Here is a 14,578-nt window from a genome sequence, read left to right as displayed (position 1 = left end):
GATTCATCACTTCAACCTAGAATATTATTATTGTTAGGTTTTAAAAAAGAAATAAGAAGAGCATGAAGAGAGGACACATGAGCGAGACAAGTTCTCTCTGAAAATTTGAGCTTAGTTTTTTTTGTTATGAGGTCCTAATGGTGAAGAATTCCCTTAAGAAAATTTTGATGATTTCAAACAATTTATTGTTTATGCTTGAATTTGTATCGTTGGTATACATAAATTCTTAATCGAAGTTATCACCGGGAGAAAAGCGTAGGGAAATATACCAATCTACTGAAATTTGGGGAACAATGGGTTACAGAGAGGGGGTTTTCAATTTTTCATCACTGCTTTCCTTTTATTTTCTTTTATTATTTTTTCCATTTTACTTCTTTTTCCACGTGTTTTACTATTATTGGTTAAGCATGCCACATCAGGAACAAGTGATATACACGCATCTTTGTTGTCTGGAGCTGTAAAGTTTGTGTCTAATTGACACAATTTGTTTCACTTAAGGTATTCAATCGAAACTATCATTAGTTTAGGTGTCTAGGTGAAAAATATGGCCAAATTTAAGGGGCCAACTATGTATTATCCTCTAACATTAGAGTTTGTTAAGTTGTTACTTAAAGGACCAAAATATCTCAGGAGAAACTTGAAGAGACTATTTTAAACTTACCTAAAACTTAAGGGACTACATTTTGTCATTTTCTCAAGCCTTTTTTGTACTATTTTTCCCTTATCGTCCATATATGGAAATTTCAAAATTCAGTAGCAGTAGAACTCCTGCTCCTTGTCGCCGTCGACGATCTCCGATCACCGGAACATTTCAACTCTCCGATTAGTTAACATCTAAATTATAACCAGGGAATCGGAGGGAGAGAAACCACAAGTTCTGAACCGGACAAAAACCGTGTCCATATGGTCTAGGGTTTAGTGTTCTAGAAGCTTCACTATAAGAACAACTTCACTTCCGCCATGGACGATACAAAGCTCTTAGTTTTTCTTCTCTGCTTCATTGCTCAGTTTTGCCTCTCTATCTCAGGTCACTCATTTTTTTTTTCTCTTTATTTTTCGCGGCAGCTTGAGTTAACAATGAGGTGTTAATGTTACTGTTTTGATAGATATGTTAATCATCTTTTGTTATTAATCAAATTAACAAATCACTAAGCTGATTTTTTTTTTATGTTAAATGAGGTGCAGATATAGATTTTAACTTAGCTTAGATTGCCTCTCTTTCTCAGGTCACTCTTTTTTTTTCTTTTTTTTTTTCGCAAGCTTAGTTTTTCTGTCAATAATCAAATTTTCAGTCAATGCCGAAATTAAGGTGTTATTTGACAACAATGAGGTGTTATATTTACTATTTGATAGATATTTAGTCAATTTTGTTATTAATGGAGTTATCAAATTGCTAAGAAAGAAAAGGAAATTGATTATATGTTAAATGAAGTGCAGATGTGGATTTTAACTATTGTGGAAAGGTAAGTTTGTATGAGCTTCGATGTTGAAAGATTGGATTCAAAGAGCATGGCTTTTGGACAATCATTTGTTTTTATGATGGTGGTGTCCAGGCCAGTCAAAAATAATTTCCTCATGCCTGGCCAAAGAGAATTAGAACTGCATGTGATGAAGGTGTGTTAGAATACATAATTAAGTAAATAAAAATGTGGTCTCTCTAACAGCTTAAACTTGAGCTTAAATGGAGAAACATGGTCACTAAGAATTCATATAACCAACCCCAACTTGTTTGGGAATTGGGATTAGTGTTGTCAAAGGCTCATTTGAGGGGCGCTTAAGCCCTGAAGCTCAAAAAAGCTCAGGGTATGCACTTGGCCTCACTTAGGTTGTGCTTCAGTGTGGGCAAGGCACTAAGTTTGTTACCGGCACAAGTACCAGATAACTCTACCCACCAAAGCTTAGGCAGGTGGGAAGAAATAACCTAGTATTTTTTGCCTCGGCTGGTGGACAATTGTTTTGTTTTCTTATTTCTCTCCTGACATAGAACATGAGATATTTCATGTACTTGAGATTTTCTGGAACTGCGTAGATCATCTCCTCAGGTAATTGGAAGCCTATGTTAAACTGGAGTGTAACTAAGTTAACAATAAAGGAAGTTAATGCGGCTAGATTATGAATAGAGTTTTAAGAATCTCAGTGTTTTTTTTTTCCAGAGGAAAATCCATAACAATGCGGAAAAAATTGTATTGGGAGTTTTAATCATTCTAAGGAGCACGGCTTTGGTTGGATATTTGAGTTTGCATTTGCTAATTAAGGAAGAAACAAGCAAGCTGCACTTTATGTCATTTTACCCTTCACTTCAGAAAGCATTTTCCTGTGCACTGTTCTTCACTTTAAATGCATGTCTTCATTTCGTTCTTTAGCTTCTTAGTGATACTTTTGTATAATATATTTTTGCATTTTATTAATTTGAACAGCGTCAGACCAAGTGAACTCATTCCAGTCAGTTCCTGATCTTGAGAAGTCAATGTACATGGCCATTGACGGGTATCCGTGCGTACGGCTGCTAAACCTTTCAGGGGAGATCGGTTGTTCAAGTACGAAGTATGCGTTTAGTTGCATTTTTCTTGGTCTACAAGATGGCTGATCTGCTTTTAATTTACTTGTCTAACTCTTCTTATGCATGGCTAGACCCTGGGCGTGCCAACATAGTTGCTCCAGTTGCTAGGTTCAAGACAGCAAATAAGTTGGCTGAGCCATCTGCATTAATGGTGTCTATAGAACAATTTGAGGAACTCTTTGGAAGGCATGTAGATCTCTCTCTTCGTAGTTTTTTTGGACCAAAGATTGTGTATCTTCTGCGTTCCTTTGGATGTAAAACGCTTTCTGTTTTAATATTTTATTTAAAAATTTTGAGTCGTGTAATTGTTGGACAACTTCCCATGTCGTACCGCTCCTTCCCACATTCGCCAAACAGTAGAGCCTCTTTGAGTGGTTAATGGTTGCGGTACTTCAAACTGTTCCACTCTTTAGTTCTGCTTAATGTGCACCTTATACTCTATTTTCTTTTGGTACAGATTTATCAATTGAGTGTCTAGATGTTAGCAAATGTTGACCTATCAAACAAAGAAAAAGAAAAGAATAATTCGAAGATCTTCCAGTTCAGAAATGAACACATCTATAGATGGAGCTTGAATCAGAAAAGATGTACTATGGTTTGGAGATTTAACTTAAATAGCTAACTGGTTGAAACCCCTGCTTGTGTTTAGCTCGGATGAGTCAGAAAGAATTTGGAACTCCCACGCCATAAGATAAAGAAGCATTTTGCCATCTTTAGATATGCATCTTGTGTGATCCTACACTTGCTTCTTTTAATATTTATGCACATTGAAATTCTTTAATTTATATTATCTTTGTTCACTGTCAAAAGCTGGAAATTAATGAGGATGGGCAAATGGACTAGCATGGATTTTACATCATAAATTAGAACTTAAAGATAATCTATATTCTGAATCGTTGTTTTTCGAGCTCAAAAAGGAAACTTGTGAATCGGACCTTGTAGGTAGCAGTGTTATTAAAAGCCATCACTTCGTCATTTAAATGATGAGGCGATGTGAAGCGATATCCCTTCAGGGGTGAAGCCATGCAATTCAAAGAAGTGTGATTTCTTATGTCAAGGTTCTGAAAATCAATGTTCATTGTGGTTTGGGTTATGGATCATTTACACTCGTCATTCCATGAGGCTTTAGATATAGGAAACTGGGAAAAAAACCAGTGCTGTTAAGCAAACTAATGTGCTAATGAAAATCTGGAAAATTATACCCCATAAGCTGATATAAGCCTGCCTACCCCTTAAAACATATATCTTGATGCTGAAGGCAAAACTACTTTATGATGACAGACCTTATCGTGGAGAAAGTCTATGCACCAAAAAAGAAAAATGGCTTTACAAGATTTTTGCCATCCCTTGCTAAAGGATTTTTGTAATTTGCTAAATGGAAGCGTGAAGTTCACTGAATATTCATATCCAATTGGCAATTTATAACAAATAACATTCTTTTATTTGATATGTTGATTATGTTAGTGATTAGGGAGTAGACCATAGAGGGAGAAATGGGTTAGAAAGTGGCAACAAAATTGAAGAGTAAACAACTACTGTGTTGTCACCTAAAGCGATGAGTTGTGTTTTGCCGAGGTATTTTTTAAGGCATCTGTAGAACGTTGTCAGATGCAGGCTGCTTCTTCGTTTTTATTTAAAGTGGTCCGTTTAACTGCATACTTTAGGCCATGGTTGTGGCTAATAAAGTCTTTTGCATTCTCTAGGATATTTATGCGTATCAAATATCAGATGCTATAGTTAATTACTTAATTGTGGACTCTCTAGTGTATATTCACTTGACAGAGAGCAAAAGCTTCATGATTTGCTTTAGGAAAAGCCTGAACATTGTCATTTATAGCATCTTGGTATGTTTCCCGCATATGAGCGAGGTGTATATGTCGAACTTCTCATGTGTGACATACATGCTTTTGTGTCACAATCGAATTGGCCTTTTGAAGATGTCTATGCACCAGATTTTAACACAGAATATGGATCTTTTTTGTTTTGTTTTTGTTTTTTTTGAGATGATAACAGTTAGAATAAGGATCCTTTGTTAGAATAGTTTTTTCCTTAGGTGAACTTCTGCCTTACCACAATGGGCACATCAATCTATCTTTGATTGATTTCAGGTAGTGTGTTGTGTTTCAGGTTGTCAAATGATGCAGAATTTTCAAGGCATGTCGTCGGTGTATTAGTTGAATCAGGTTCTCAGCTTCAGAATGGCTTAAAAGGCAAGTATTTATGTCATTTTTTCTCTTATTAGTCTTTCAATGGATTATGATAACTAATATGGCCCTTCTCCTTTTACAGGATTTTCCCCTGACAAAAAGTTTCCACAAGCTGAATTCGCTCCGTATCAAAGTGGCCATTTTGAGTGGAACCCAATTGTATGTTGCTGAGAACTATTATGATTGTAATCTCTCAAAAGAAAAAAAAAATATTATGACTGTACTTCTCTTTGTTTGAATGATTATTAAAAAAACATGGAACAATAATGCATTTTAAATGCAAATATAGCACCAGTTTCCTGTGCTTCCCTTTTATTCGCGGTGCTTCCATCCAAATACACCATTAGAGTTCCTTATCTCTTGATAGTTTATTTCACTCTAGGGCTTGCTCTTTTGAAGCACACCATGCTATGTTAAGCTAATGAAATTTACAAGCTCCCCATGGTGAACCTTGTCGCTGTTACCCCAAGAAGTATGTTGTTCCTTTTTTGGAACTTTTAGTTTTGATCTTGGAATGAAGGCAAAGGATTTGTCTACAAGTTTTAGCCTGAGACAGTAAGCCGAAGTTTTTTTTTCTTCTCTTTCTTGCTATTGCTTCACGATTAAAGGAAAGAAACCTCTAAAGCAATGATAGGAATGCTCCTTCTTGCTTCGCTCCCCAGATTTCCTCTCCCCAACTCCATATTCTGGGTGTCCTTTTAACAGTACATTGTACATGATATGGTCTAAGATTTATGGTTAACTAAGGATGAAATCTGTAGTAATTAAAAAAATTGTCATCAATGTCCTTTTACCTAGAGCAATACGGTATTCCACTCAGTTGTATGCTCTTTGTAAAGAACTATGTTTTTGTATGAGATCGTATATCTTTTGTATGTGTCTTATGTGCAAGAGAAAATTATCAACGTCATCAAAATAAACAAATAAAATAAACAAGTAAATAGATAAATGCTCTTACAGTCGCTTGTAGATGACTCATCCCTTTATTCAACTTTGCATTACCTAACCTGTAAGATAAAGTAAATGTTGTCGTCCTCAACTTGCAGGGATCTGGATTGATGTGGAAGGCTTACAACTTTCCTGTATTTTTGCTTTCAAACAGTAGCACATCGGCCTTGCAAGAGGTTTTTATGTTTTTTTTATCTTTGTATATCTCTGCTCCACATTTAATTTGTCCATAAAGAACTTTTTCTTTAGTTACTATGGTAGTTATTACTTACATTATGAGCTCCTTAATGGATGCTTACTAACTTCTTCAAAAAATCTTGCCATACTAAGTTTTACTACTGTTGTTTTTCAAAGGTGTTTATATGCCAACATACAATAGACCTTACTGCCTCCAAAGTAATTATTAAATGATGAAAATGGGAGGGACGAGGGTATCTAAGATACTTGGCATCATGTTCTGGCTGTGTCAAGAAAACAAATGTTTCGAAATGAAAATGTCCACAAAATTTTCAATTAACGTAGCTTCTGCTTGTTATATGGTGCAGATTGCTTTGAGAAATGAGAAGCGAAAGAAATCATACACTGTCGATGTGGCCGACTTTAATCTTGTGATGCAGGTTAAAGATTATTCATGTTAATAAAGATTTGGAAATAGTCCTAAAAAGTTCCTTGATAGTCTGATATTTTACTTATGAAACTTGCCCATATTATTTTCTTTTTATCAGACAACAAAGTCCGGAACTCGCGATTCAGAATCTTGTCTTAGAGAACAAACTTGCCTTCCATTGGGTGGGTACAGGTAAGATTCTTTCCAATTTATTTAGCTCTTAAGATTCTCATTTTACTCTTGAACAGATTGAACTACTATCCATTTCCTTATTAGTTTCCCAACTAGAAGCAGATTCAATATGAGGCATTTTTAGTGAAAGATAATATTAAGATCACAATTATGGTTTTGACCTTAACATTGAGTAGCATATAAGGTATCTTAAAGCAGATGTAATTCACGTATTTTGTTGTTTGCACTTACCATCTCTCCCTTTTGGTTTCGTAACTAATGGTTGATTTTGTTATATGGCATTTTATATTTGGTGTTCTTGAGTTGTTCGGTTATAACTCACTTAAATTAAATAAGAGGAAACCCCTCCTTATCCAGCTCATGGTAGAAAAATATGGTTCAGGATTTCCTGCTAGTATTTCTTTATTTCGTGTGGAATCTTAGATACTGGATTTGTAATTTTCGGTTTGGTTCTTCTTCTTTGTTCTTTTTCTTGGGGGTGTGGGTGGGGGTTGCTGGTTTTGCATCTTCTGGTCCTGTAATTGATAGTGGTGCACACATGGAATCCTTTACTCTTGTTTCACAGGCAACTGAATGCTAAAATGTTGTTGTCTTTGCCTTGCCTTTTTCAAGTAGTTGATGCGTAGGATCCGACATTATCTTGTCTGTAGGGTCTGAAACTCTTGCCTATAGAATTATCCTCAATACCTTACCTCTAGTATGCGTAATCTGTACGACAGTGTCTGGTCAGCGCTACCACCAATGGCCATCTCATCGTCAGAGAAGGCAAAGCCTGTGATATTGGTTGTGGCTTCTATGGATGCGGCTTCCTTTTTTCGTGACAAAAGTATTGGTGCAGATTCACCTATATCCGTGAGTTACTTCTTCTCAATTGTTATTTGCATCATTGTTGTAATGGATTTTTTAATTATGCTTCAATTTGCTTGCACTCTCAAAGCTAGATTTTTTTGCACTTCTTATTTTCTTCTTAATACCATGGATCATGTGTACAAACTTCTCTCTAGGGGTTGATCTCATTGCTGGCTGTGGTGGATGCTCTTTCACGTGTTGATGGCTTGAAGGACCTTGATAAACAGGTGGACATACTGTTATTTAATAAACATGCCTATTGTACTCATTTCCATAAGTGTTTTGATTTTCCTCTTTAGTTCTGGTTTTGGTGCATTACAACGTTGTCTTGGCCGTGAACACTCTATGTGGTGCAATTCCCGTGAGACTATCCAGCTACAACAATGTACAGGCTTTTGTGCAAATTATTTGCATTTCTTGTTTTAGTTTTTGTTTCCCGAACAGTTGTTGTGATGAAACTCTTTCAGTAGCTTTGTCTGCTAAGTCATATGCATCGAATGCTGTTTATTAACCACTATAATGCATAATCTGACATTTTCCTTTTGCAGCTTGTATTTGCTGTTTTCACTGGGGAGGCCTGGGGCTACCTTGGCAGTAGGAGATTTCTTCTTGAGCTTGATCAACATTCTGATGCTGTTAGTGGACTTGACTTGGCACTAATTGAAACGGTATATCTTTTCTGTTGCATGACTTTTGCGAGAGTGCATTAATGGTCAAAGCTGCTTACATCAGGTGTAAACTTGACAAATGATATCATTATTGGCATGAGAGAGTTATAGATGTTAGAAATATCCCAGAGAACTACCCGTTTAACCTGAGGATCTGAATACCTAATATGCCTATGATCAAAAGTAAAGAACAAGTTTCGAACAAGGTAGAGGGGCCCATTATCCACCGAATTTCGAGCCATGCGCCACTGGTCCTCGGGGATTTCTCAACTATGGGAAAAGAAAAGAATGTAATGAACAAGTAAAACCTCATCTTTTCAAACCCTTGTCTTCTAATAATCTCCAGTTTCTGCTGATTGTTATCCCAACCAGTTGTTGATTGTCTAACCATTCCAGCATGTTCTAGAAATACTTTCTCCACTGTTATTGAGTAAAAATGAAATTTTACACTTATTAGTTAATTAATGTCTGGTGGGTCGTTTTAGGTCCTTATGAAATATGTTCAATTTACAAGTTATGTTACTATATTAATGTATTGAGAGGCCACTATTAGATGAAGTATGTGCATTGATGCGACTGTTATATTGGAATTTGTTTGTATAGGTTCTTGAAATCGGATCAGTTGGAAAGGGTTTCGCTCGGGATGATAAAACATTCTTTGCTCATAGTACAAGTGTAAGCTTTTTCCTGCTTGCTAATTTATTTTTAAATTGCATCAAATATGTACATTCCCCTTTGCTGTTGCACATGTTAGTTTCTATTGAGACTTTTCTTTATTGTGTTTGATTGCTCAGTAAATTGGCATATTGTCCATCTACCATTTCACTTTTTTCTTTTCTTTTCAAATCTAGTATTTCGCTTTTCACGCAGTGTGCATAGCCTTTGATTCCTTGTTATGTATGGCTTCTTGATATATGTGATGTTTTTTTCTTTACTATTCTCTTGCTTGTTTAAGCCATAGAAGTTATGGTATATGGACATAGTGTTGATGAACTGGTTGATTGACTGGCTGGTTCGTAGAGCTGGTTTCTTTAGAAGTAGGCACAAGCAACCGATACCTCCATGTCTTACACAAATGCTTAATTGAAAAAAGGAAGAATATTCTCCCTTGATGAGAAAACATTTATGGTAAAATTTTCCCCTTAATTTTCATCCATGAAATCCCAGATCACAGTTGGTTCTTCAATTAGGATGACGAATAATTCACACACTGAACGTGATTCACTTTTGCAGGAGACTGCCACAAATGGAACTTTAAGTGCCATCCAGGATGCTGTAGGTTCACTTAAGACTCAAAGCACTAAGATCTCAAGGGCAAGTAAATCAAACCCAGGGTTACCCCCATCCTCTCTGATGTCATTTCTGAAGAAGGTTGGTGAAAATGCCCCAGTATTTTTGTTTATAAATGTATTTTTATATTTTCTTTGTGCCTTCCGTGATCTTTATTTTGATCTACCCTATGCACTTTCTCCTTCTAAAAGGAAACTACATATGGTGTAATATGAAGGTAGGAGAGATAGAAAGAGTATACAAATTAGTTTCTGCACCTCTTACAGGTAACTATTCAAAAAAGAAAAGGAGTCCTGCATTGTCTGTTTGGTTGCCACTAGTACTTTGTGCGAAGTTCGTTCATACCCTGTATTATATTGTAGTACATATATACGGCTTCTTCAAAGTGTTAGCAGCTTATGATCTTGGCCACTTTTTTAGCCTCCCCCTTCTTCTCACACAATAGGCTTTTATGCTAAATTAAGCGTGAGTATAGCTTGTTTAGAAAGAGCAGCCTAAGGTTTTCCTGGTAAAGTCTCTTTCTCAACATCGTGTATTTATGAATTGCGTCTTATTGTTTTTTTGGTGCTTTATTTCATGCATTGCGATGATCTGTGCTCCAATGGTCGTTTTTGTTTTTTTGTCTTTAGACTCTGATATGGTGGTGGTGGTTGTCCTCCAGTGAAAGGGTGGGGCACTGCTGGGGCTTTGGGGGGGGGGGGGAGGAATAGCATGGTGGCGGAAAATGGCTGAAGGGAATAATGGAATTGGAAACATTCTGCGAATATCTGAATGGTGTCTGCTTTCTTTATTGCTTTAGAATAGAGTTACTTGAGTATGCGCAGAAGTTTGGATAATGAACTTTAGAAGAGCAACAAAGATATGCAAATTATTGACCAATAACAAGGTCTTTGATGGAGGATTGCAGGTTTGTTGATGATGATGGAATTGAAAATCAATTGCTATCAACGAAAAGAGGAAAAAGATGTATTAATTGAATGAGAAACTTTTTACCAGTTTGTTCTTATAAAAATTAAAATAAAAACTTTTTACCAGTTCGTTTTATCTAGCAATGTGGGAGCCTATTTATTGTTTCTTCTTAAACAGAATCCAAAGACTTCTGGGGTAGTCCTTGAAGACTTTGATACTGCCTTCACTAATAAGTTCTACCACAGCCACTTGGATGATCTACGTGAGTTGCTATTTTCACTCTTTGGATTCCTTGCCTTTGCCCGGATTAATTCATAGTAGTGTTGTATCACATAATGTTTTCTAATTTAAAATATTATTTTCCATGTTAGCAGTGAATATAAACTCCTCAGCCATAGTAGCCGCTGCTTCTGTTGTTGCCCGAAGTCTGTACATTCTCGCCAGTGATAAGAAGGAAATAAAAACTTCAGCTTTGAATACCATCAACATAAATGCCTCCTTGGTTGAAGAACTCCTCGGCTGCTTGTTGAGTTGTGAACCCGGATTATCGTGTGAACTGGTAAATCGCTACATCGCTCCCTCTACAAGTTGCCCAAGCCATTATGTGGGAGTCGTCCTGGGGGAACCTTCCTCTCAACCATATCCTGGTAATGTGGGGGATGTTCCTCGGTTTGTGTGGAATTTTCTGGCTGATAAAACAGCTATCCCTTCAAAGAATTTGAGCTCTACTTGTCCAAAGGGCTGCAGCGGCAATGGGGAAATGTGTGTCAAAGCAGAGACAGATGGGAAGGGTGTCTGTGTCATTTCCACAACCAGGTAGTTGCACAATTTTAATTTAAAATAAGCTCATGCCGCCTTATATGTTAGTAAAAGCCATTGCTTCGTTGCTTTAAGCAAGGAAGCAAGCCAAAACCCGATCTATTCTTCCTGTCATAAGCTTTTACAACTACATTGACTTCCATAGCTGATAAAAAACATAGACGGTTTGGTCAGCTACCTATTTGTTTTAACAAAACAAGGAAAAGGTTAACTTTAGAATTTTCTTTTTCAAAAAGCAAAAAGCTTATGAGGATTGTTCACTGTCCGCCTGTATGTACTTTTGTTGGTACTGTGACTGGATTTCTGGGCTGATTAGGCTGTCTTCATAATGTAATTACACCATTGTTGTTGTTCGACGGCTATATAGTGTTATTCTTGCTCTTGCTGTGAACTCATCTATCAAATGTAATTCCAGGTACATCCCAGCATACTCAACTCGATTGAAGTACGAATCTGACACTTGGGAGGTTTTACCTCATAATTCCTCCGATATCATGGGAGAAGCTGACCCTGTTTGGACAGAGAGTAACTGGGAAACAATAAAGCTTCGTGTCTACACAGTACAGGACACTAGATTTGACACTTGGATTCTGCTGCTAGGTATTGCCGTTACAGTTTTGTCATACATAATAACAGTAATGGCAAAAGCCTTCATAACAAAGGCCTTGAAACGAGATTAGCATAGAAATTCTTGATAAAACATATTTTTGTTGAAATAGCATTCTGATTGCTTGTAAAGCACAGCCTCGCAAAATGACGAGAAGGAAATGTTATTCTTCCCTGTTATATTGCTTAAAACACAAGGTGAAAAATGCTATGCAATTGTATGCTCCCACCAGGGTGAAGAATTGTCGTTGGCATTGCGGACAATATAGAAGTGTAAGCTTGCGGCCATGAGATATTTAAAGTTTCTAACATGTCAAATTACCTCTCTCTTTTTTGCATATTTGTGAATTAAAGCAGCTTGGAACAGTATTTTACAAGTTGAGGAAAAAAACATTATATACTGATGTCCCCAGTTTACGAAGCGTAATTTCGTGGGTGCAGAGGGGAGGTAGTGATCCACAGCTTGATATGGATACATTTTTGTTGATCTTAGGGTGTGTTTGGTATGAAGGAAAACAGAATGTTTTCTGGAAAAGGCGAAAATGACTTTCTTCGCTTATGTTTTTCTTTGATAGCCCATCGGAAATAGTTCCTAAATTTTAGATAGTGTTGAATAGTGTTTCAGTTTCTTGAAAAATATTATAATTCGGGAAAATGTAGCACACCCTTAAAATTGGTTGATTATCTTAAGATCTAATTGGCAATGGGTAAAAGCAAAGAAACCTTTTGCTAATTTCTATCCAGTTTCTCAGTTCAATGCAAGAACTAAAGAAACTTTTGGAGATATGCTGTGTTAATATTAGCCAGAGATATCAATTCCGAAGTGGATGCACCTATATATCCAGAAGGTAATAATTCGTATACTCCTCGGTTCACACGACACAGCTAAATAATACTCCATCTCTTTATGAATTTTTAGAAAACTAACTAAAATGGTATTGAATTGGCCATTGTGTAAAATATAGTAACAAGCTTATTGTCCTCTCCCCTATTTGTATGATGAAGTCTTTCCATTTGAAACATTTTAAACTGCTTGACACCAGGGAAACGAGCTGCTCCATCAGATCAAGCCAAATTCTAGACAATCACTGCAGACTAAACTATAGACAAAATTTGTAACTGCTGACGCGAAGTTAATTCTAAAATATGACTAAACTTTTACAAATTTCAGTTATATGACTAAATTTACAAAAAATTATAAATTTTGGTTATGTCTTAAATAGGGGTCCTAGAAACGGCTATCTGTGCACTTTCCCAAGGAGAAAACTAAAAGGCACATTGTATTGAAGCTGAGGCGAATCCAAGATTTAATGCTTATGCATTCATGTAATGACCTCGAGTAAATTTTTAATAGTAACTAGGTTCACATTCAAATATTTAGTAAATTTTTTGAACATATTTACAGTGTTTGGACAAAATCTAATGGGTTCACGTGAACCCGTAGGTCGGGAGGTGGATCCGCTCCTATCTTGAAGTACATAAATAACCCTTAAAGTAGATGGTCTTAAATTTTTGTCCCCACTTGCCGCATAGGCAGGACTTCAAGTTTAACAAGTATTGCCCCTCGCTTGCCCCATGGGCAACACTTATAACTTTTAACCTTGAACTCTGCCCATAGGACAAGCTGTGAGGCCCCGTAAAAATTTGGGCTCAAAACCTAGTAACTTGTGGTGTCGACTCCGAATATGTGTTAGGAATGTGCGCCGCGGTTCGGACCCTTGGTATTGATCTAAGCTTTTAAAAATCAAAAAATCAGTTTTCCAGAAAAATGCCATTCTGCGGCCCAGAATGCGGTCGCAAATCTAGTATGCGGACCGCATTCCTGCCGCATAGTGAGTCAGTGATTTGGTTAAAATTGAGGTCAAGATGCGGTCCATTATGAGACCGCATAATGATATGCGGACCGCATTTCCACCGCAGAGTAAGGCAGTGTGTCAGTCAAATTTGAGGTCAAAAATGCGGTGCATTATGCGACCGCAAACCTTGTATGCNCCGGCACAGAGTAAAATCTTACCCTCTATAGTACTAATGTGTTAAAAAGTTGGAAAAAGAATATATATTAGAATTTACAAAGAAAAATGATTTCAAATCAATGTGGGGACAATAAACAAGCTTCTGCTGATCCTGTTACTAGTCTTCCAAAGTTAATTAGCGATGATCTAAATTCAGAACTAATGTATCTTTATGGGGTCCATGTGGATGTGTTCTCAGACCACAAGAGCCTCCAGTATTTGTTCAAGTAGAAAGAACTGAATTTAAGGCAGGGGCGGTGGTTAGAATTGCTCAAGGATTATGACATGAACATTTTGTACCATCCAGGGAAGGCGAACGTGGTGGCCGACGCTCTCAGTCGGAAATCTATGGGTAGTTTGGCTCATTTGGGAGTGGATCAAAGGCCCTTGGCTCGGGAGGTTTATCAATTGGCCAGTTTGGGGGTTTGCATTTCGACATCAGACGAGGGGAATGTTATGGTGCATAATGGAGCAGAATCATCACTTGTAGCGGAAGTCAAGGAAAAACAGTTTATTGATCCAGCATTGGCTCAGATGAAGGAAGCAGTTTTGAATAATAAGACTTCGGCATTTTCACTCAGCAGCGAAGATGCTATTTTGCGGTGTCAAGGTAGGTTATGTGTTCCGGATGTGGATAAGCTTCGGGAGAGGGTAATGGCAGAGGCTCATCATTCCAGGTACTCCGTGCATCCAGGTTCTACGAAAATGTATCATGATCTCAAGGAAGTTTATTGGTGGAACGGTATGAAGAGGGGTGTGGCGGACATTTGTATCTAAGTGTCCGAATTGTCAGCAGGTGAAGGCTGAGCATCAGCGGCCCGGTGGGTTAACTCAGCTTATGGAAATACCAATGTGGAAATGGGAGATGATTAACATGGATTTCGTGGTGGGGTTACCCCGCACTCAGCACA

At 37.2% G+C, this 14,578-nt stretch overlaps 1 protein-coding gene across 5 annotated transcripts; it reads left to right on the top strand.

Annotated features, from left to right (window-relative positions):
- The first annotated feature begins 728 nt into the window (after nucleotides 1-728).
- Nucleotides 729-11,993, top strand: LOC109205278 (nicastrin). Of its 5 annotated transcripts, none has more exons than XM_019367970.1 (17): nucleotides 948-1,027; nucleotides 1,438-1,614; nucleotides 2,418-2,537; nucleotides 2,632-2,746; nucleotides 4,688-4,770; nucleotides 4,850-4,926; nucleotides 5,814-5,891; nucleotides 6,261-6,332; nucleotides 6,441-6,514; nucleotides 7,234-7,366; nucleotides 7,519-7,590; nucleotides 7,912-8,031; nucleotides 8,635-8,706; nucleotides 9,265-9,402; nucleotides 10,408-10,492; nucleotides 10,602-11,046; nucleotides 11,465-11,993. In XM_019367970.1, exons 3-17 carry the CDS (start codon nucleotides 2,468-2,470, stop codon nucleotides 11,727-11,729), a joined length of 1,899 nt encoding a protein of 632 aa, XP_019223515.1. In that variant the 5' UTR covers nucleotides 948-1,027; nucleotides 1,438-1,614; nucleotides 2,418-2,467; the 3' UTR covers nucleotides 11,730-11,993. The 5 variants fall into 5 exon arrangements, with proteins under 5 accessions (XP_019223513.1, XP_019223516.1, XP_019223514.1 ...); XM_019367972.1 differs by having other exon boundaries at nucleotides 2,418-2,544; XM_019367968.1 differs by lacking the exon at nucleotides 1,438-1,614 and having other exon boundaries at nucleotides 729-1,027.
- Nucleotides 11,994-14,578: the final 2,585 nt, after the last annotated feature.

This window comes from Nicotiana attenuata, unplaced genomic scaffold, assembly GCF_001879085.1.
Source record: "Nicotiana attenuata strain UT unplaced genomic scaffold, NIATTr2, whole genome shotgun sequence".
Taxonomy (NCBI): Eukaryota; Viridiplantae; Streptophyta; class Magnoliopsida; order Solanales; family Solanaceae; genus Nicotiana; species Nicotiana attenuata.
This window is presented reverse-complemented; position numbering and strand designations above follow the sequence as displayed.